General features: G+C 52.5%; 6 protein-coding genes across 6 annotated transcripts; 3 read left to right on the forward strand and 3 right to left on the reverse strand.

Annotated features, from left to right (window-relative positions):
- Window positions 1-3,690: 3,690 nt before the first annotated feature.
- On the forward strand, window positions 3,691-4,581 carry LOC142051102 (uncharacterized). Its single transcript, XM_075080291.1, has 2 exons — window positions 3,691-4,162; window positions 4,370-4,581. Exons 1-2 carry the CDS (start codon window positions 3,691-3,693, stop codon window positions 4,579-4,581), a joined length of 684 nt encoding a protein of 227 aa, XP_074936392.1.
- A 2,121-nt stretch (window positions 4,582-6,702) lies between these two features.
- Window positions 6,703-7,280, reverse strand: LOC142051100 (feather keratin 3-like). Its single transcript, XM_075080288.1, has one exon. The coding sequence runs from the start codon at window positions 7,246-7,248 to the stop codon at window positions 6,883-6,885; it is 366 nt and encodes a 121-aa protein (XP_074936389.1). The 5' UTR covers window positions 7,249-7,280; the 3' UTR covers window positions 6,703-6,882.
- A 5,024-nt stretch (window positions 7,281-12,304) lies between these two features.
- Window positions 12,305-13,163, reverse strand: LOC142051101 (feather keratin 3-like). The gene is made up of 2 exons (XM_075080290.1): window positions 13,142-13,163; window positions 12,305-12,756 (listed from the first exon to the last, which is right to left on the reverse strand). Exon 2 carries the CDS (start codon window positions 12,733-12,735, stop codon window positions 12,370-12,372), a length of 366 nt encoding a protein of 121 aa, XP_074936391.1. The 5' UTR covers window positions 12,736-12,756; window positions 13,142-13,163; the 3' UTR covers window positions 12,305-12,369.
- Window positions 13,164-14,551: 1,388 nt separating this feature from the next.
- LOC142051105 (feather keratin 3-like) lies at window positions 14,552-14,943 on the forward strand. Its single transcript, XM_075080294.1, has one exon. The coding sequence runs from the start codon at window positions 14,552-14,554 to the stop codon at window positions 14,933-14,935; it is 384 nt and encodes a 127-aa protein (XP_074936395.1). The 3' UTR covers window positions 14,936-14,943.
- Window positions 14,944-17,626: 2,683 nt separating this feature from the next.
- On the reverse strand, window positions 17,627-18,300 carry LOC142051103 (feather keratin 3-like). Its single transcript, XM_075080292.1, has one exon. The coding sequence runs from the start codon at window positions 18,298-18,300 to the stop codon at window positions 17,917-17,919; it is 384 nt and encodes a 127-aa protein (XP_074936393.1). The 3' UTR covers window positions 17,627-17,916.
- A 1,791-nt stretch (window positions 18,301-20,091) lies between these two features.
- LOC142051104 (feather keratin 3-like) lies at window positions 20,092-20,540 on the forward strand. The gene has a single exon (XM_075080293.1). The coding sequence runs from the start codon at window positions 20,106-20,108 to the stop codon at window positions 20,487-20,489; it is 384 nt and encodes a 127-aa protein (XP_074936394.1). The 5' UTR covers window positions 20,092-20,105; the 3' UTR covers window positions 20,490-20,540.
- The last annotated feature ends 233 nt before the right edge of the window (window positions 20,541-20,773 follow it).

Consider the following 20,773-nt stretch of genomic DNA (forward strand, 5'->3'; position numbering starts at 1 on the left):
CAGCGAAATAGCTAAATTTATACATGCGAACAAATAAAACTCATTCTTGTATCGTCTCAACCATTGTATTTTCTTTCCCCGCACCATGATCCCCTTTGTAAACAATTTGATGTTAAACAGAAATTCAGTACTGGATAAATTAGATGGATGGATTTGTCTATAGCAACTTAGACTGGTGAGGATGTGTTCACAAAGTGTAAGAACCAGTGAAAAAGAGGCCAACAGGTATAGGAGAAAAGGCTCATTGATTCTTGTACTAATTCAGTCTTTATGAAGTGCAAGTCATGCCAAGTATTTCTATAGCTTGGACATCTGCTTCCTATCCTAATGCAGTGACTCTTGATAGTGCATCTGGCAAAAGGCACATTGTCAGAAGAAAACGAAGGATATGTGTCTGTAACAACATACACAGGAATCATCTCTGTGACAAAAGGGTTATTAAAGTAAATGCTCATGGTAGTTGAAAGAATGTGTGAAATCACACTTACCTAGTTCACTTGGAAGACTAAGACAGGAGAAGTGGATATAAGGACTGTGAGTGATACGAGCTTTTATACACTTCTTTAAGCCACCCTTTGTGCCTCTGGTCCTCGTTTGTTACAAAACAAACATGATAGTGGGAGCTTTAGTTTTGCCACCTCAGCACTGTCCCTCCAAATATTAGTGTGGGTGTGATACAACTGCTGATGACAATCAGTTATCTGTGATAGACTGTCATTGTTAGGGGATTTTGGGAACTTGCAGCTGAAGGGTTGCCTTATAGTCATCAACTGAAAGCCAGAACAAGAGTCCGTGCATCACTTTAGTCCCATTTTAGTGTTCAAGGTAGTACTTACATGGTGCAGAATCCTTTTTGGTGCCACGTGCACAAACCAGGTGAAGGACATCCAACAAGAGCTAGAAGTTCATCTCTGAGAGGGCACAAGTTCTCCTTGCAGTTGGCTACGGCTCTATAAATGTTGTTATACAGCAGGGCAAGAGCTGACATGATGCAGGCTCACTCCTGTGAGATGTCACTATTGCTAATAACAGCATGAAAGCAGTAAACCCTGGCAAAGTTTTTAGCTTGGTCTCTAAGCTTTTCATTTTACCTATAATCAACCCAGGCAGGGAGATCTGTGTCTGATTTACTGCACCTGTCAAATGATATAAGGGAATGATGCAGAAATATTAACTACAGCCCAAGTGGAGCTAGCGTTGGTCCATTGAAACCTCTTCCAACATCCTTCTCTCAAGCCTTCTGTGGCAATTCAGGTGACACTAGGTTAACAGAGGAATGGCTGGGCTAAGTGACACCTCCAAAGAAGCACAAAAGACCTTACTGATAGAGCCAAAACTGTTGACAACGTCTCTGTCTAAAGCTAATACCAAACATTCCAAAATTTCATTTCAAATCCCTATTTCTAGAAGTTTAGTTTGAAATACACTTTTAAAATGTAATTTTCTTCCCCCCCCCCCCCCGAAGTACTAACAATTTAGGAAAAAATAGATAATTAATAAAATAGTATTTAAAAGGAGATATTTTAATGGGATAGGTCTGTGACATCATACAGTTATTTGCAAATCTGTTGTTTTCTAATTTTACAATATTGCAAAAGATAGGCTATAAATTACCTCCAAATTGTCAAATAGCTGTGCCTTTGAAGTGTCATCAGGATTTGCTGAGAATAATGAGAGGCACCTGGAAGATAATGACTTTAAGCTGCTTCACAAATACTCGTTAATACTTAGTGCTTGCAATTTCTGTTATTATCACATTAAATGAATAAGGGCAGGATTTAGAAGCTCCCTTGTTATGAAACAGCATAATTTAAAAATATGCCAACCAATGACACTTCTTTTGGTTCCCTAAACAGATGGTGATTTATAACTTCAATGCTTGCAATGATTGGATTTTTATTCATGATATCAAGTTCTTTATTTTACTTAGTATTAGTATGTTTGGGGAGATTATGACATGTCCATGCCACAGACTATAGATAGTAGCTTCATCTCCCTTTATAAGCCAGTATTTTACTAATATGCCTGAAATGTCTATTGCCTTAAATTTGGGGGAGGGGAAGAGCCCCATTAAAAATTATCTGAGTTTTCAGGCTTAACTGGTTATCTGTCCATGTTCTGAAAAAACAAGGGGTCTCAAACTGATGTCTTAGACTCTCCAGAGCACGTGCTCTCACCTCTAAATGACCCCCTCTCTTACGCATGAAGCTGTACCTAATGACACAGAGCACTTCATTCACACATCTCTAAATTGGTGCTCTTGCACAAGATTTGCATGCTGATAGTTGCACGTTTGTGTATAATAATGTTACAACACATCAAATATGAATTTTTAGTGGGTGTTTGTAAAGCCTCTTATCATTCCAAGAAGGATCTGGAACATTTCTGAAGTGTCACTACCTCAATGACATTTCAAAGACAGCAGCAAAAATAACAAGGGACTCTGCCTTCTCATTCATGAGAAATTAATGGTATTTGGTCTCCAAATACAAATGTTAAATTCCCCATGTTTCTAAACCAGATGTAGACACCTGAAATTCTCTGCCCTTCTACTACCTCTGTACCTGGTTTTATCCAGCTTGCACATATTTTCATAGTATTCAATTGAATGGCACTATTCTTAAAAGACAGATAACTTTAATTGATCCTATTCATCTACCCCAAATATCAAACTTATTATCTTAAAACAGAAAGTGGAATAAAAGAGCAGATGCCCCAGTGCTGGTGCTGGGTATTAGATCTCATCATTCACCAGCTCTCATCACTCACCAGACCAATGCCCACAAGCTGGTACTGACATTGGATCACACCTGTTTTTGAAGGAGGGGAGTGGCAGTGCAAAGCAAGCAAAATTAAACCCCTCAATGTGAAGGCTGTTTTGTTACTATATAGGGCCTGAGGCACAAAGGGTGTTTCATATCTGTAAGCAGTTTGAGAAATGTATAAAAGCTGTTTCCACTCCGAGCCTTTCTATCCACATCTCCTGGCTTATTCTCCTTGGTGAACAGGGTAAGTCCAATTTGGCTCAACCTCTTCCCCTCTCAAGCTTCTTTCTGTTGATACTAAGTTCTATGTGATGTTATGGATCAGCAGATTAGAGAACTGTGGGTGTAAGAAGGTGTTATCACTAGAACAAAATGGGAATTTTTTACTATGCCACTTTGAATAACCATTTCCCGGGCATTTTAGCTGCAATTCAGAATCTACATGCATTATAAAATTTAAAAATATCAGAGCTCCCCCAGTATCTACCACCTTACGGTGGTATTCGCCCCATAAGGGCAAATATTCCTGCTTGAAAACTGAGTGCTACTGGGGAAGAATATGAAACTATGGAAATAAATGTCTATATCTGACACTTCTTAACTTGCTGTAAATACATTACCAAATTTTAGTCTGTTTCTGCTGGTCTTAATAAATTAGATTCATCATGCTGCAAGCAAAAGCAGGGACTTCAAGTGCGGGATTCACTATATATGACACTAGGTGTCTACCTCTGTGCATGAAACCTAGGAGATCCTGACAGTAAACAGTTCAGAATATGATTTATGTGACCAGATGTAGGTAAACTTTCCAAGGCAATTTTCACTGACTTTAAGCAAGCATAGGCATCTAGAGTCAGGTGAAAACTTCTGCATCTGAAACCTGCTCACTTCTGTGCATTGCAGACTCACAGCCATCACAGGAAGGATGTCTTGCTACAGCGAGTCCTGCGGTCCCTGTGGGGTGACCTGCCCTCAGCCGACTGCCGAGAGCTACAATGAGCCATGTGTGCAGCAATGCCCGGACTCCAGAGCAGTGATCTTCCCCCCGCCGGCTGTGGTGACAGTCCCAGGCCCCATACTCAGCTCTTTTCCTCAGGAGAGCATTGTGGGATCGTCAGGCCCAGCCTGGCTGGGGGGTTCCTCCAGTTCCCAAAGCTCCCGGGGCTATGGGAGCTCCTTTGGTTTGGGGGACAATAGGGGCTCCTTTGGTTTGGAAGGCAATGGGAGTTATGGGAGCTCCCTGGGTTTGAGGGGTTATGGGAGCTCCCTGGGTTTAAGGGGCTATGGGAGCTCCCTGGGCTTGGGTGGTTCCTCTGGGTATGGGGGTTCCTGGGGCAATAGGAGATCCTGTGGTTTGGGGGGTTATGGGAGCTCCTTGGGCTTGGGGGGTTCCTCTGGTTATGGGGGTTCCCAGGGCTATGGGAGCTCCTGTGGTTTGGGGGGTTATGGGAGCTCCTTGGGCTCGGGGAGTTCCTCTGGTTATGGGGGTTCCCAGGGCTATGGGAGCTCCTGTGGTTTGGGGGGTTATGGGAGCTCCTTGGGCTTGGGGGGTTCCTCTGGTTATGGGGGTTCCCTGGGCTATGGGAGCTCCTTTGGCCTGGGAGGCTATGGAGGCTACAGGGGCTCACTTGGGTATGGCCATTCCCTAGGTTCTGGAGGTGACGTGGGCTCCAGGGGCTCCCTGGGCTACGGGGGCCAGTATGGGTCCAGCGGGAGGTCCTACAGCTCTGGCTTCTCCTCCTGTGGCATGGGGTGTTACCTGCCTGGTGCGCAGAGGTGGGTCAGGTCCCACCGTGGGAGCTGTGGGGCTTTCTAAAGCTGCCAGGATGGTGCCCAGAACCACCAACAGCCCTGAAGCAAGGACCACAGCATGAGGGCATGGAGCAAGAGCCATGGGGACCAGCAGCATGCATCAGCTGCCCTGGCATGGGGACAGGAGGAGGCTGTGTGTGCCCAGCAGCCCACTACCCTGTGCCACCATGTGCCCTGTCTGCATGGCTGAGCCTCGCTATCCCCTGCATCCCTCCATCACCTCAGCTGTCCCCTGGGTCTTGAGCGGGGCACTGGCACCAGAGCGTGACACCCGCATCATGCGTTTCCATTTCTATTGCCTTGATTTTCTGTAAGTGGTTCTCTTTCACATTAAACCCTGGTGGTGTTGCACAAGAGCCTCTCTGGTTTTCATTTGTTCTTTATCCTCCTCTTCAAGCAATAGTCACCCTTGTGCAGGGAAGAAGTGCCTGGAGTCCCTCAGCAGTCCATGTGTCATGGCAAAAAATGGATTCTGTTTCAGCACTTTATGCTTTTCCTAAGCGTGTCTTCTTATTTTTTTTCTTTTTACTGGACTTTACACAATATGTGCTCCATGGAAGTTTTCTGTCAGTGCAAAGTGATCTAAAAATGGCTTGAAAGAAGTTTCAACATAATGGCACAAACATAGAAAACATGTTGCATTCACAGACTCGCTTTCAGTTTCATTCTACAACTAAGTTAAAAAATCAAAATACCTAATTTTGGGAAAATAAGAATTTTTCTAGTGATGACGAGATGTTTCTTTCCTGAAGGAGGAAATACTTTGTGGTATTTGATGGTCATTCCTAGTTCTTATTGATATGCTTTTAACATCTTCCTTTGAAAGGGTGTTTCCTGACATATCATTTATAGACTCTATGATTGGATATATAGGTTGAACCGAGTGTTGAGCTCAGGTGGGTTCACAGAATCTGCTTTCCTTGGTAGAAGAGTTCAGTTAAATGATGAAGAAAATGTAGGGTTTTTTTCTTAGCTCTACATTTTCTTGTTACCATAAAACAACAGTAGCCAAGGGAACACGGGGAAACCCCAAGAAAGGTAGGAGTGGGGTTTCTGCAGGGTTTATGAACTGGGTTTTTTTGGCAGTGATGGGGATGGAAACCTGATACCAAAAGCTGAAATTCACAATCTGTAAGACTATTAACAAAGCCATACTTATAAGTGTGTGGAAGGAGAGCAATGAAGCAAGACAATAAATCTGTTTGTACTATACAGCAGAACTTCAATAAGAAAGTTAGAAGAAAACAACACAAACCTCTCCTTCATTGACAGAGTTTAAAATCATCACATTTCTTAATTTACTCCATGACAAATATCCTCAACCAGCATAAAATGAGAATCAAGACAGGAAGAATGTAGAACATTAATACAAAGAAAAAGGAGATTAACACTTTCAGGAGATTAACCAGGGTTGCTCCTACCACACAGCTGCTGCAGAGGAACTGGCTGTACTGGTGTGAGGAGTATACGCTGCAGTACCTGCTGCTGAGCATGGAGAAGGCTGAAATCCCATAGTCAAGAGGGGCCCTGGAGTCATACAGGTAACTGAAGAGACTCTCGAGTCAATATATCACCCAGAAGCAAAAGAGCAGCAGGACCTGGCGGTGCCGGTGTCTCTCCTGCACTGAGAAGACCAGGCAAAGGAGCGCTGCCAGCACCTGGCCTGCTCTCTGCCCTCTGCCCTTTCCCCAGCTCCTGCAAGCCCCAACCAAAAGCTCCCTCTCCCCTGCCTGTCTGCATCCTCCCTCTCCCAGCGCTGCCCATCCTCACCTCTCCTGGGCATCTCAGCATTTGCCCTCCCAGAGCTGACGGGCACGCGACCCCCGGGGTCCTCCCAAAGGGGCACAAAGAGGGAGGGAGACACGAGTTGGATGCAGGAAATCTTTATTGTGCCCAGAGGGGCAGGAGAGGCTCTCAGAGGGAAGGTGGGCAAGACCCAGAGAGGCTGGCTGCCACGTGTTGGGGGAGGCAGAGGGATCTTCCTCAGACCATCGATTGTCTCTCCGGATGCCCCATTGCTGCAGCGCTCCGGATGCCAAAGTCGTGGCCCTGCAGCCCCACAGGGCCTTTCGGGTCCACCTCCTGCCCTGTCCCAGGGCAGGGAGGACTGGGCACGGGAGGGGATTAAAGGGCAGGGGAAGAGGGCAGGAAGGGCCAAGGGTGAGCGGCACTGCCAGCTGCCCAGGCGTTGGATGGGGCTGCTCAGCACTCCTCAGTGCCTCGTGCCCACCAGCTCAGCCGTGCATGGGTGGCGGTGGCATTGGTGTTTGGTGTGGGGGCGGTGCCGGGGACTTTGGGTCAGGGTCTAGCAGGGCCCACAGGTGTCCCACAGCTTCTTGGTGTAGCGGGGCAAGACGCAAGGGCTGCAGGCGGGAGAAGCGTAGGGTCTGCCAAAGGTGCAGAGGCCCCCCGAGCCCTGCGTGGCCCCGGCACCGTAGAGGCCCCCCAGCCCCAGGGAGCCCCCAAAGGCCGGTGCTCCGGAGGAGCCCACCACGGCTTGCTGGGGGAAGGAGCTGAGGATGGGGCCGGGGAAGGTGACGACGACGGGGGGCGGCTGGATGAAGGCCGTGGAGTCGGGGCACTGGCGGGCGCACAGCTCGTTGCAGCTCTCGGCGATGGGCTGTGGGACGGCGACGCTGGTTTTTGGTGGGCACAGGTCGTAGCAAGACATCTTTGCAGTAGTGGATATCGGCTTGTAACAGATAGAGATGGAAAAGACTAAAAACAAGGCAGAGGGTTTATGAGATGTATTTCAAGATGCTGATAGGTGAGAAATTACTATGTTGTTTTGTCCTATAGTGTATGTTTTATGAGCAGCCTTGATCAACCTCATTAACATTAGCTGAGCACACGGATCTGATGTTCCTGGCTGTATGAGACCACCCCAGGAATGACCAGACCCCACAGATGGGTCTTTCTTCTGGACTCACATGGATATGTCTTTCACTTTCTGCAAGCACATACCCTGAGGAACCAGAGAGGAACCTCAGTGCCATCTACCACAGAGTTCCCCAAAGTTGGGTAAGTGCCCCAAGTTAGATGTGGCTTTGCTTGAAATCAGAGGATTCATTCATGTCTCCCAGAATACCAATGAACACAGTTGAAAAGGTGGCCACTTATTATATTTATCTTAAATTTTATAAAATATGAAAATAATTATCTGAAATAACTATTTTCATCTGTGATTTTTAAGCTTCTAATTAGCTTAGAACACTCATATTATTTTCTTAGAATCTCTGCACTCATAACATGTCTCCCAAACCCTGCTTTTACCCCTGCGTTCACTTTAGAGTAGTTACAGACAGAAGCCATTTAATGCTGCTCAGAATCTTAGCATACCTATAGGAATCTTCTATATCTACTTGCATATAGGTTCTGATTAATTAAATAGAAAGAAATAAAAAAATCATACTTACTAAGCTCAGAATGCGAATAAGCCGAAAGAAGTGTCTGGATGAACTCAGAGGCCAGTGCTTATATAGGGTTTCTCAGCATTCCTATGGGGTTTGAGTCTTGCTTGGTGCCACGGGTTGCATTTGGCTGCCTAACGCAAATTTTTTAACAGCTTTGAGTGATGAATGTTTTGTGTTTATCACGGATATGATTTTATTAAAATTCTCACACCATGTGATGTCCATGTTACACCATCATGATTTCTTTGATCTTGGGTCTTAATTGGCTAGTGTAATTCCTGGTATCATTATAGTGACCTCACTGGAATTACCACATGCATTAAGCTGACTCTACATGTTACTTCTCCCTTTACAAACTGTCATAAGCTTGTCTGTTCAGAGAATTCATAAGACTCATCTTTGGCTGACATGTAAATTTTTCCTAACATACCTTTAAATTTATCTGGTAACTTAATTGAAGACAGAGTGCAGCTTATCCTAGGACTACTCAGGAATTTGCCTTTTCCATCCCTAACTTAAATAGGCTTCATTAACCTAAGATGGGTTTCAAGTGGTCATGAACACCAGCTGAGAGCTACGATACCCATGGCAATTCCCCAACAGCTTTCCATTAGGAGGAATAGTCTTTTGAGTGGCAACTCAATCCTACATAAAAATAATTTTGTTTCACTAAAAGTTTAAGTGGGAATTGAAATTCAGCCTTCAAGGGGCCCGTGGTTCTGCTGACAGTGAAATCACTGACCCAGGAATTCAAAGAAAACACCATCCTGAAATGTATGAAGTCCCACCCCTGCACATGATCCACCAAAACAGGTAAAATTTTCAGAAAAAATCAATGCAGCATGTAAAGGGTTTTTTGTTAGACACTGTGGGTGCTAACTCTTACCAAGGATGTTCTGGGGCTTCTTGAGAAGAAGGTACTTTGTAATGATTTCAGTAGTTGGTGTTCAACCCAGCTAATGTTTGGTGTTGTGTTAATTTATGAAAATGTGTGAGTGATTTAGACACCAGCGTTACACAATCACATTTGCTTTAATGTACAGGGAACAAGGTGGTGCACACCATTACTTTAATTAGGTCATGATTTGTGCCATTGGAAGTCATGGGTTATAGTAATGTAGCTCTTCTTTTCTTTCATGAAAAAAAATCCTTTCAACATTGTTGATCAAATCCTCTCTTAGTATAAGATGGCATATTCGCTGCACATCAGGTGAAAATATGTCATCATTTCAAACTATACTTTCCAGAAAAAATCTACATATACTTGTGATTATTTACCCTTTTTCTGTGCTTTTTCAGAGGACGGTCAGTATCTTTTATTCCAACTTTTAGGTTTTTACCCATGTCCAAGGCATTTTACAGACCTTTCTCATTGACATCCCTGAGAAGAACCCCAGAGCTGAAATACCTGGTCTTAATTCCTGAAGTGCCTAACCTGAATATTTCTTGTTGTGATAAAGCTTCACCCTGATATTGTCCTTTTCTCTTCAGGTGATAAAGGAATTATATTTATAAATCTGGGTTTGGGGAATTTTGGGGGAGTGTTTTTTTGTCTGTTTGTTTTTTTTTCTGATATGTACCATTGCAGTTTGGGAGGAGTTGTGGCTCTAGAGGTAAGTAGAAACAACAGCTGGCTAAAATGAGTGTTTCCCAAAAAAAAAAACTGTCCTGCATTTATTGCAGGGGAAGGAAAAAACCACTCTCCAGGCAAAGAAAATGAATTACTGCAATCCACATCTCCCAGCTTGGGGGTGACTTCCTTGCCTAGATTTACATTTTACCACAAAATCTGCAAGTCAGAGTGAGTTGTGCCTCATTACTCAGGGCAACAAACCCTCTCCACATCAAAGTCCTCTGTTTCCTCTCTTCACTTAGTAGCATTACTTTGTATTTAATAACATTGTGATTTAAATGCTCTCCGAATTACAAAATGTCTTTTGGGGTTCCCATGGGAAAAAAGTGCTTATTGAAGATTTTGTCAAGCAAATGAGGAACAAAGGGTAACAAAGCACTTTAGAAACACTGACTAGTGATTTATGCTTGCTGTTTTGTTGTTATAATGTGACTCTTATGTCCCAATGGTGAGTAATAGCATCGTTCTAAAGAGGGAGCCACTGTCAGTCATATCACTCCCCTAATCAGATTGTGGTTCGTAGCCGATGGGGCTGGCCACCTCTGTCCCTGCCCTGCTTTCCCTTTTGTGTCATCCAGGGTAGTCTGCTTCTTTCAGAGTGTCTACAGCTGACTTCAACAGGAGCCTGGTGGACTGAGATAAAAATCTTTCCTTAGAATCATACACTGTCCTGAGTTGGAAGGGCCTCACAAGGATCATCAGGTCCAACGCCTGTCCCTGTATGGGACAACCCCAAATTTACACCATATCTCTGAGGACGCTGTCCAAGTGCTGTTCCGGTGTCCCTCTAGCACTTTAACCAACCAGAAAGCATGACGTTGAAAAGCTGGATGTTAAAGACAGGAGATGAACAGAGTTGAAAGGTGATATTTTCAAAATTAATCATAATTTCTGCATTTTAAATAACAGGTGGGAGTATTTTGCTGGTCTGCAGAGATATTAGTCTCTTAAAGTACCTCATACAAGTTAGAAAGTGTGAAAAATGTATCCTAGGAGAGAATTTAGAACATATTTCCATGGAAGATTCAGAAAGTGAAGGTTTCATACCTCAATAGTACCAGCATCAACCAAAGAAAATTCATTATGTATTTTAAAATCATTGATAATCTAAGCAGAAGAGACAAGAAAAAAGATCTTATGGGAATAGGGTGCAGGAGAAAACTTTTGAAGTTAAACAAAAACAAAGTTGGGTGGGAGTGTTGATCTGCTCGAGGGTAGGAAGGCTCTGCAGAGGGACCTGGGCAGGCTGGATCCATGGGCCGAGGCCACTTGTGTGAGGTTTAACAAGGCCAAGGGCCGGGTCCTGCCCTTGGGTCACACCAACCCCAGGCAGCGCCCCAGGCCTGGGGCAGAGGGGCTGGGAAGTGCCCGGCGGAGAAGGCCCTGGGGGTGCTGGCTGACAGCCGGCTGGGCATGAGCCAGCAGTGCCCAGGTGGCCAAGGAGGCCACCAGCCCCCGGGCTTGTGTCAGCACTGGTGTGGCCAGCAGGAGCCGGGCAGGGATGGGGCCCCTGTGCTCGGCCCTGGGGAGGCCCCACCTCGAATGCTGGGCTCAGGTTTGGGCCCCTCGGGACAAGAAGGGCCTGGAGGGGCTGGAGCGTGTCCAGAGAAGGGCAGTGGGGCTGGGGCAGGGTCTGGAGCACAAGTGTGCTGGGGGGCGGCTGGGGGAGCTGGGGGGTTTAGCCTGGAGAAGAGGGGGCTGAGGGGAGCCCTTCTCGCTCTCTGCAGCTGCCTGAGAGGGGCTGGAGTGAGGGGGGGGCTGGTCTCTGCTCCCAAGTCACCAGTGACAGGTGAGAGGGAACGGCCTCAAGCTGCATCAGGGGAGGTTTAGGTTGGAGATTAGGGAAAATTTCTTTCCTGCAGGAGTGGTCAGGCCCTGGCACAGCTGCCCAGAGAGGTGGGGGAGTCACCGTCCCTGGGGGTATTTAAAAGATGTGTAGGTGTGGCACTTCAGGGCGTGGTTTAGAGGACATGGTAGTGTTGGGCTGATGGGTGGACTTGATGATCCTAGAAGCCTTTTCTAAAGTTAATGTTTATATTCTATGAAAAATTCTTGAAAGAAAGAAAATATGTACAGGATGGAAAAAATTAATTTTAAATATAATTAATTACTTTCAAACGTCACCTCTGTTACTCTCTCCACTAAATGTACAGCAAATTGGCTATGAATGAAAAGTACAACTCAAAATAATCAATAGTAGCAAATACATAACAAACGGCAATATACCACATAATTGGAAGGAAACACGAATGCGGACTATGGCAATGTAGCAGAACGTCAAATGGATTATGGATAGGCATAATGTCATCTGAATCCTCCAGCAATGTTTTGAATAAAAAATAATCTAAAACACTAAAAATTTGATGCCTAACAGACTTATTAGGAAAAACAAGGTGAAGAAAACAGATAAAGTAAATAAAACAAAATATAGGAAGAAAATAGAAATAAAAATTGAGATAAAAATATATATTCCTACAATTGTCAAGATTACACTTCATAAGAAACAAACTAAATGCAATATTCTACTAAGGATCATGACACAAAAAAATAAAGATAACTACAGAGTGAATTTAAGACAAAAATATTACGTGAAACAAATTTGGAAATATTTGTGAAACGAGTGACAGTAAACACTTAAGAAGAGAAAAATAAAAGCATTATAAATAATATAAATGATTGCAATATTTGGAATGACTAGCTTCTCCTAAATACATTCTGCACAGAAACGAAGGTTTTAGAACTGTGATTAGCAGGGCCCACAGGTGTCCCACAGCTTCTTGGTGTAGCGGGGCAAGACACAAGGGCTGCAGGTGGGAGAAGCGTAGGGTCTGCCAAAGGTGCAGAGGCCCCCCGAGCCCTGCGTGGCCCCGGCACCATAGAGGCCCCCCAGCCCCAGGGAGCCCCCAAAGGCCGGTGCTCCGGAGGAGCCCACCACGGCTTGCTGGGGGAAGGAGCTGAGGATGGGGCCGGGGAAGGTGACGACGACGGGGGGCGGCTGGATGAAGGCCGTGGAGTCGGGGCACTGGCGGGCGCACAGCTCGTTGCAGCTCTCGGCGATGGGCTGCGGGACGGCGACGCTGGTTTTTGGTGGGCACAGGTCGTAGCAAGACATCTTTGTTGGAGAGAGCTGAGCCTGAAAGACATGGCCCCAAGGACAGGTGTCATGACCGAGGAGGAGATCCTCTGGCCGAGCAGGGCCTTGTTCCAGGGCTGCCTTGGAGCTGGAGGGGCCAGAGCCACCACCTTGCCCGCACTGCCCACCGCTTAGCCCTTGCCCAGACAGCCCCCCTCAGCGCCCTGCTCTCCTCACACAGAGGACGCACAAACCCTCCCTGAGAGCCGGGCCTTGCTCTGCACGTCCCGGCCCGAGGCTCCTTCCTCCTCCCACCGTGGCTCAGCCTGCCCTGGCCGCCCGAGCCTGCTACCAGCACGCCCGCTGCTGTCACTGCTCTCCCGCCCAGGGAGGCCCCACGCTGGCCACTGCCACAGCAGGCAGACAGCGGCAGGCACCCACCTACCCTTTTCCTGAGCAGAGCGAGGCAGGAGCGGCGGATGCCAGCACTCACTGAGGGCAGCGCGTTTATTGCTGGCCGCCGAGTGCAGGGAGGAGCTGGCCATGCTGGGGACACGTGGCCCACGGTGGCCAAGCCCCTGCCTCCTCCCTGCGTGGCACGGGGCTATTTTGCTGACGCCGTTTCCTCGCTGGCCCCAACCCGCTCTATCAGCCCTTGCCATCACCTCGCTTGGACGCTTGCCAGCTGCCACCTCATGGGCCAAATGAGCCCCGCTGTCTTTTCATTATCTCAGTGCGTAAGAGGGCACGCAGCGTGACAAAGGCTGACTGCAAGCGCCCGGCGTGCCACTGCTCTTCGCCAAGGGCTTGGTCTCACGGCGGCCCCGTGCCCTCTTTGCAGAGCCCCAGGCAAGACCAGGGTCATGGCACTGGGCAAGAAGGTGGCCTCGCAAAGGACTGCGGCACGCAAGCGACTGCATGACGTATGCCATGTGGCTATTATCTAGAGAGGCGCGAGGTTACGAAATGCCAAATCAAAGGCACTCCTCTCGGTCACTGCCTGCTCAGCACGATGCATCACTCGCCAGCCCAAGGCAGCCGGCCTCCCTCCGCCCCCAGGCGCTGGCCATCAAGCTCTGCAAGTCTAGGGGAGAAAGACCACTCATGCGCTTCCGTGGGGTACGTGATGCAAGGAGCACGGATCCCCACCTGGGCCCACGTGCCTCGGGCTCATGCCAGCACTGTGCCAGTCCTGCCAGGCCCTTGCAAGTGTGGCGGGAGCCCCATTGCTGGGGGACGGTGCTGGGCAGGGTCTGCCCTCGAGCTGCTGGGCAGCTGGGAGCCCCGTCACAATGCACAGCCACAGCAGCCCACAGCTACGCTGGCCCCATTGGCGCTGGCGCCTCTCCTCCCAGCAGAGCCTGGCTGCCAGCTCAGGGCACAGGTGTCTTCCCAGGGCAGAGCACAAGGCAGGCAGCGAGGAGCTGCAGAAGCAGGGGCCTCTGCTGCCGCGCGCAGCCCCTACGAGGGGGATGCCCGCTCTCAATTAGCCCACGGAGCAGAAAGGGGAGGAGAGCCTCAGAAGGGGCATGTGCTGGACGGGCGAGGGGATGCTGACTCAGGGAGGGCCAGAAGCCCAACAGCCCTGTTGTCATTGGCAGGAGGGAGTGCCGCCTCTGCAGATTGGCCCAGGTGGTGCTGAGCAATGGCAGGGCTGCTATAAAAGCTCTGCCCCTGCCAGGCTCTCCCATCCACTGCTCTGCTTGCCTTCTCCTCTGGGAACAGGGTAAGTCTGCGAGCAGTTCTTCTTCAGACCCCCTGCTCTGCGCCCGACCCCTGCGCCTCGGGTGCTCCCCTCAGCTGCTCTCTTACAACCTCTGCCCTCTCGCAGAGCACCATCAGATCCCGCACAAAGATGTCTTGCTACGACCTGTGCCCACCAAAAACCAGCGTCGCCGTCCCGCAGCACGTCGCCGTCCCACAGCCCATCGCCGAGAGCTGCAACGAGCTGTGCGCCCGCCAGTGCCCCGACTCCACGGCCTTCATCCAGCCGCCCCCCGTCGTCGTCACCTTCCCCGGCCCCATCCTCAGCTCCTTCCCCCAGCAAGCCGTGGTGGGCTCCTCCGGAGCACCGGCCTTTGGGGGCTCCCTGGGGCTGGGGGGCCTCTACGGTGCCGGGGCCACGCAGGGCTCGGGGGGCCTCTGCACCTTTGGCAGACCCTACGCTTCTCCCGCCTGCAGCCCTTGCGTCTTGCCCCGCTACACCAAGAAGCTGTGGGACACCTGTGGGCCCTGCTAGACCCTGACCCAAAGTCCCCGGCACCGCCCCCACACCAAACACCAATGCCACCGCCACCCATGCACGGCTGAGCTGGTGGGCACGAGGCACTGAGGAGTGCTGAGCAGCCCCATCCAACGCCTGGGCAGCTGGCAGTGCCGCTCACCCTTGGCCCTTCCTGCCCTCTTCCCCTGCCCTTTAATCCCCTCCCGTGCCCAGTCCTCCCTGCCCTGGGACGGGGCAGGAGGTGGACCCGAAAGGCCCTGTGGGGCTGCAGGGCCACGACTTCAGCATCCAGAGCGCTGCAGCAACGGGGCATCCGGAGAGAGAATCGATGGTCTGAGGAAGATCCCTCTGCCTCCCCCAACACGCGGCAGCCAGCCTCTCTGGGTCTTGCCCACCCTCCCTCTGAGAGCCTCTCCCGCCCCTCTGGGCACAATAAAGATTTCCTGCATCCAACTCGTGCCTCCCTCCCTCTTTGTGCCCCTTTGGGAGGACACCGGGGGTCGCGTGCCCGTCAGCTCTGGGAGGGCAAATGCTGAGATGCCCAGGAGAGGTGAGGATGGGCAGCGCTGGGAGAGGGAGGATGCAGACAGGCAGGGGAGAGGGAGCTTTTGGTTGGAGCTTGCAGGAGCTGGGGAAAGGGCAGAGGGCAGAGAGCAGGCCAGGTGCTGGCAGCGCTCCTTTGCCTGGTCTTCGCAGTGCAGGAGAGACACCGGCACCGCCAGGTCCCGCTGATCCACCGAAGCACGGCAGCACCTCTGGGCACCTGCGTAGAGGAGGCTGGACGAGAGCCAGCGTTAAACCCGCGCTTGGGAAATGGCTGTCACGTGCTGGAGAGCAGCTTGTTGAGGGTGGGCCCAGGGGATGCTGCTGTTGGACACCAAGGTGAGCACGAGCCGGCCACGTGCCCTGGGCCAAAGGCAGCCAGCGGGGCCCTGGGCTGCATGCTGAGGAGCATGGGCGGCAGGGGGAGGGAGGGGAGCGTTGCATTTGCCTCAGCACTGGCGAGGCCACCCCTGCGGTGCTGTGTTGAGCCCAGGGCTGCCCAGCACAGGAGAGATGTGTGGCTCCTGGAGAGAGCCCAGCAAAGAGCTGCTCACCGATGAGCATCCTGGTTTGGGCTGGGATAGAGTGACTTGCCTTCACAGTAGCTGGGATGGGGCTATGTTCTGGATTTGTGCTGGAAACAGTGTGGATAATCGCGGGACATTTTCCTTCTTGCTGAGGAGATCCAGAGAGAGATGGGACTGTTCATGGTGGTGCAGAGGAGGCTCAGCGGGGCTCACCAATGTGCAGAGAAGGCCAGCACGGCCAGCACGTGCAGCAGAGAGCTCCCAAGACGATGAGGGACCTGGAGTGTCTCCCTCATGAGGAAAGGCTGAGAGACGGGGTTTTGTTCAGCCAGGAGAAGAGAAGAGTGAGGGGGGATCTCATCAATGCTTCTTAAAATCTGTGAAGGGTGGGTGCCAAGAGGATGGGACTGGACTCTTTTCCTTGGTGCCCAGTGAGAGGACAAGGGGCAATGAGACTATATTGGAAGATGGGAATTTCCACTTAAACGTGAGAGAAAACTCCTTTACTGTTCTGGTGTCAGAGCAGTGGGACAGGCTGCCCGGAGACGCTGTGGAGTCTCCTTCCCTGGAGATATTCAAAACCCACGTGGATGCGGTCCTCTGCCCCTGTTCTAGGTATACCTGTTCAAGCAGGGTGTTTGGACGAGGTGATCTCCAGATTTCCCTTCCAACCACTTCCAGCCTGTGATTCTGTGGTTGTGTGGTTCTGTGACATGGCTGAAGGGGAGGCTTGAAGACGATGGAGCCAGGCTCATGTCAGAGGTGTCCAGTGCCAGGAGAAGAGCCAATGGTCACCACGTGAAACACAGGAGCCTCTGCCTCAATGTCCCAAAATAATTTTTTCCCTGTGAGGCAGACCGAGCAGTGGCACAGGTTACCCCGTGAGGTGGTGGAGTCTCTGTCCTTGGAGACATGCAGAAGCTGGCTGGCCACGGTGCTGGGCAGCGGGCTGTGGGTGAGCCTGCTGGAGGGGTCAGCATGAGAAGATGCCCTGCAAAGGCTCCTGCCACAGGAGCGTGGCTGCGATTTCTGTGATTTCAGGTGTGCGTCAGAGAAGGGAGGAGCAGCGCGCGTGTTGGTCTGTGCTGGGGGTAATAAGCGGAAGGAGAAAGGGAAGCGGAGAAGGAGAGGGAAGAAGTGGAGGGAAGGGGAAGGGTGGGAGGGAGAAGAAGGCGGCGGGAAGGGGAAAGACAAAGAGGAATGAGGAGGGGAAGGGAATGGGATAAGGAAGAGGAAGGGAAGCCTCCCCTTTGCTTTCTGCCGCCACGCCTCTAGTAGAGCCCAGGAGGCAGAAAGGGGCTGGGGTCGTGTCAGGCACGGCCCCCGGCTGGCCTCCAGACCCTGGGTAAGCTGCGCTCCTGCGCAAGGAGGCTGGAGGTGTGCAAATGCCGCAGGGCTGTGTGTCCTGCAGGCAGGGGAGCAGCCTGCGTTGAGGCAGGGCCCTTGGAGCTCATCTGCGGGACGGTGTGCGTCCAGAGCTGCCAGGGCTGTGCGGGGGGGTCTCCCCAAAAGCAGCTGAGCCTGGCTCTGCGGGGGCTGAGAGAGTGCCCTGGCGCAGCTGGCCGGGGCCCCGTGCAGGGCCAAGGAGCCCCGCAGCCGACGCTGGGCTTTGAAAGGAAAGGCAGAGAGGCAGGCATGGATTGCAGGCTTCTTTTATTGCAGTGCAGGAAAGCGGCCACTGGAGAAAGCCACGTACGAGGGAGGCACGCAGGTTGTCCCTGCAGGCTTTGAGTAAGGTGCTCCTTCAGGCTTCTCCCAGGCGGTGGTCATTGCAGAGACATGCCTGTGGGACGATGGTGCGCATCTGGGCATGGTCGGGATTAAGGAGGAGGAGGAGGGTCATGGAGAGAGGGTAAGGAGGGGAGAAAGGGGTGAGGAGTGAGTCTGAGTGTCCCAAGGGCTGTGCCGGGGACTTTGGGTCAGGGTCTAGCAGGGCCCACAGGTGTCCCACAGCTTCTTGGTGTAGCGGGGCAAGACACAAGGGCTGCAGGCGGGAGAAGCGTAGGGTCTGCCAAAGGTGCAGAGGCCCCCCGAGCCCTGCGTGGCCCCAGCACCGTAGAGGCCCCCCAGCCCCAGGGAGCCCCCAAAGGCTGGTGCTCCGGAGGAGCCCACCACGGCTTGCTGGGGGAAGGAGCTGAGGATGGGGCCGGGGAAGGTGACGACGACGGGGGGCGGCTGGATGAAGGCCGTGGAGTCGGGGCACTGGCGGGCGCACAGCTCGTTGCAGCTCTCGGCGATGGGCTGTGGGACGGCGACGTGCTGCGGGACGGCGACGCTGGTTTTTGGTGGGCACAGGTCGTAGCAAGACATCTTTGTGCGGGATCTGATGGTGCTCTGCGAGAGGGCAGAGGTTGTAAGAGAGCAGCTGAGGGGAGCACCCGAGGCGCAGGGGTCGGGCGCAGAGCAGGGGGTCTGAAGAAGAACCGCTCGCAGACTTACCCTGTTCCCAGAGGAGAAGGCAAGCAGAGCAGTGGATGGGAGAGCCTGGCAGGGGCAGAGCTTTTATAGCGGCCCTGCCATTGCTCAGCACCACCTGGGCCAATCTGCAGAGGCGGCACTCCCTCCTGCCAATGACAACAGGGCTGTTGGGCTTCTGGCCCTCCCTGAGTCAGCATCCCCTCGCCCGTCCAGCACATGCCCCTTCTGAGGCTCTCCTCCCCTTTCTGCTCCGTGGGCTAATTGAGAGCGGGCATCCCCCTCGTAGGGGCTGCGCGCGGCAGCAGAGGCCCCTGCTTCTGCAGCTCCTCGCTGCCTGCCTTGTGCTCTGCCCTGGGAAGACACCTGTGCCCTGAGCTGGCAGCCAGGCTCTGCTGGGAGGAGAGGCGCCAGCGCCAATGGGGCCAGCGTAGCTGTGGGCTGCTGTGGCTGTGCATTGTGACGGGGCTCCCAGCTGCCCAGCAGCTCGAGGGCAGACCCTGCCCAGCACCGTCCCCCAGCAATGGGGCTCCTGCCACACTTGCAAGGGCCTGGCAGGACGGGCATGAGCCCGAGGCACGTGGGCCCAGGTGGGGATCCGTGCTCCTTGCATCACATACCCCACGGAAGCGCATGAGTGGTCTTTCTCCCCTAGACTTGCAGAGCTTGATGGCCAGCGCCTGGGGGCGGAGGGAGGCTGGCTACCTTGGGCTGGCGAGTGATGCATCGTGCTGAGCAGGCAGTGACCGAGAGGAGTGCCTTTGATTTGGCATTTCGTAACCTCGCGCCTCTCTAGATAATAGCCACATGGCATACGTCATGCGGTCGCTTGCGTGCCGCATTACTTTGCGAGGCCACCTTCTTGCCCAGTGCCATGAACCTGGTCTTGCCTGGGGATCTGCAAAGAGGGCACGGGGCCGCCGTGAGACAAAGCCCTTGGCGAAGAGCAGTGGCACGCCGGGCGCTTGCAGTCAGCCTTTGTCACGCTGCGTGCCCTCTTACACACCGAGATAATGAAAAGACAGCGGGGCTCATTTGGCCCATGAGGTGGCAGCTGGCAAGCATCCAAGCCGGGTGATGGCAGGGGCTGATAGAGCGGGTTGGGGCCGGCGAGGAAACGGCGTCAGCAAAACAGCCCCGTGCCACGCAGGGAGGAGGCAGGGGCTTGGCCACCGTGGGCCACGTGTCCCCAGCGTGGCCAGCTCCTCCCTGCACTCGGCGGCCAGCAATAAAAGCGCTGCCCTCGGTGAGTGCTAGCATCCGCCGCTCCTGCCTCGCTCTGCTCAGGAAAAGGGTAGGTGGGTGCCTGCCGCTGTCTGCCTGCTGTGGCAGTGGCCAGCGTGGGGCCTCCCTGGGCGGGAGAGCAGTGACAGCAGCGGGCGTGCTGGTAGCAGGCTCGGGCGGCCAGGGCAGGCTGAGCCACGGTGGGAGGAAGAAGGAGCCTCGGGCCGGGACGTGCAGAGCAAGGCCCGGCTCTCAGGGAGGGTTTGTGCGTCCTCTGTGTGAGGAGAGCAGGGCGCTGAGGGGGGCTGTCTGGGCAAAGGGCAAGCGGTGGGCAGTGCGGGCAAGGTGGTGGCTCTGGCCCCTCCAGCTCCAAGGCAGCCCTGGAACAAGGCCCTGCTCGGCCAGAGGATCTCCTCCTCGGTCATGACACCTGTCCTTGGGGCCATGTCTTTCAGGCTCAGCTCTCTCCAACAAAGATGTCTTGCTACGACCTGTGCCCACCAAAAACCAGCGTCGCCGTCCCACAGCACGTCGCTGTCCCGCAGCCCATCGCCGAGAGCTGCAACGAGCTGTGCGCCCGCCAGTGCCCCGACTCCACGGCCTTCATCCAGCCGCCCCCCGTCGTCGTCACCTTCCCCGGCCCCATCCTCAGCTCCTTCCCCCAGCAAGCCGTGGTGGGCTCCTCCGGAGCACCGGCCTTTGGGGGCTCCCTGGGGCTGGGGGGCCTCTACGGTGCCGGGGCCACGCAGGGCTCGGGGGGCCTCTGCACCTTTGGCAGACCCTACGCTTCTCCCGCCTGCAGCCCTTGCGTCTTGCCCCGCTACACCAAGAAGCTGTGGGACACCTGTGGGCCCTGCTAGACCCTGACCCAAAGTCCCCGGCACAGCCCTTGGGACACTCAGACTCACTCCTCACCCCTTTCTCACCTCCTTACCCTCTCTCCATGACCCTCCTCCTCCTCCTTAATCCCGACCATGCCCAGATGCGCACCATCGTCCCACAGGCATGTCTCTGCAATGACCACCGCCTGGGAGAAGCCTGAAGGAGCACCTTACTCAAAGCCTGCAGGGACAACCTGCGTGCCTCCCTCGTACGTGGCTTTCTCCAGTGGCCGCTTTCCTGCACTGCAATAAAAGAAGCCTGC

The sequence above is a fragment of the Phalacrocorax aristotelis genome, unplaced genomic scaffold, assembly GCF_949628215.1.
Source record: "Phalacrocorax aristotelis unplaced genomic scaffold, bGulAri2.1 scaffold_144, whole genome shotgun sequence".
Taxonomy (NCBI): Eukaryota; Metazoa; Chordata; class Aves; order Suliformes; family Phalacrocoracidae; genus Phalacrocorax; species Phalacrocorax aristotelis.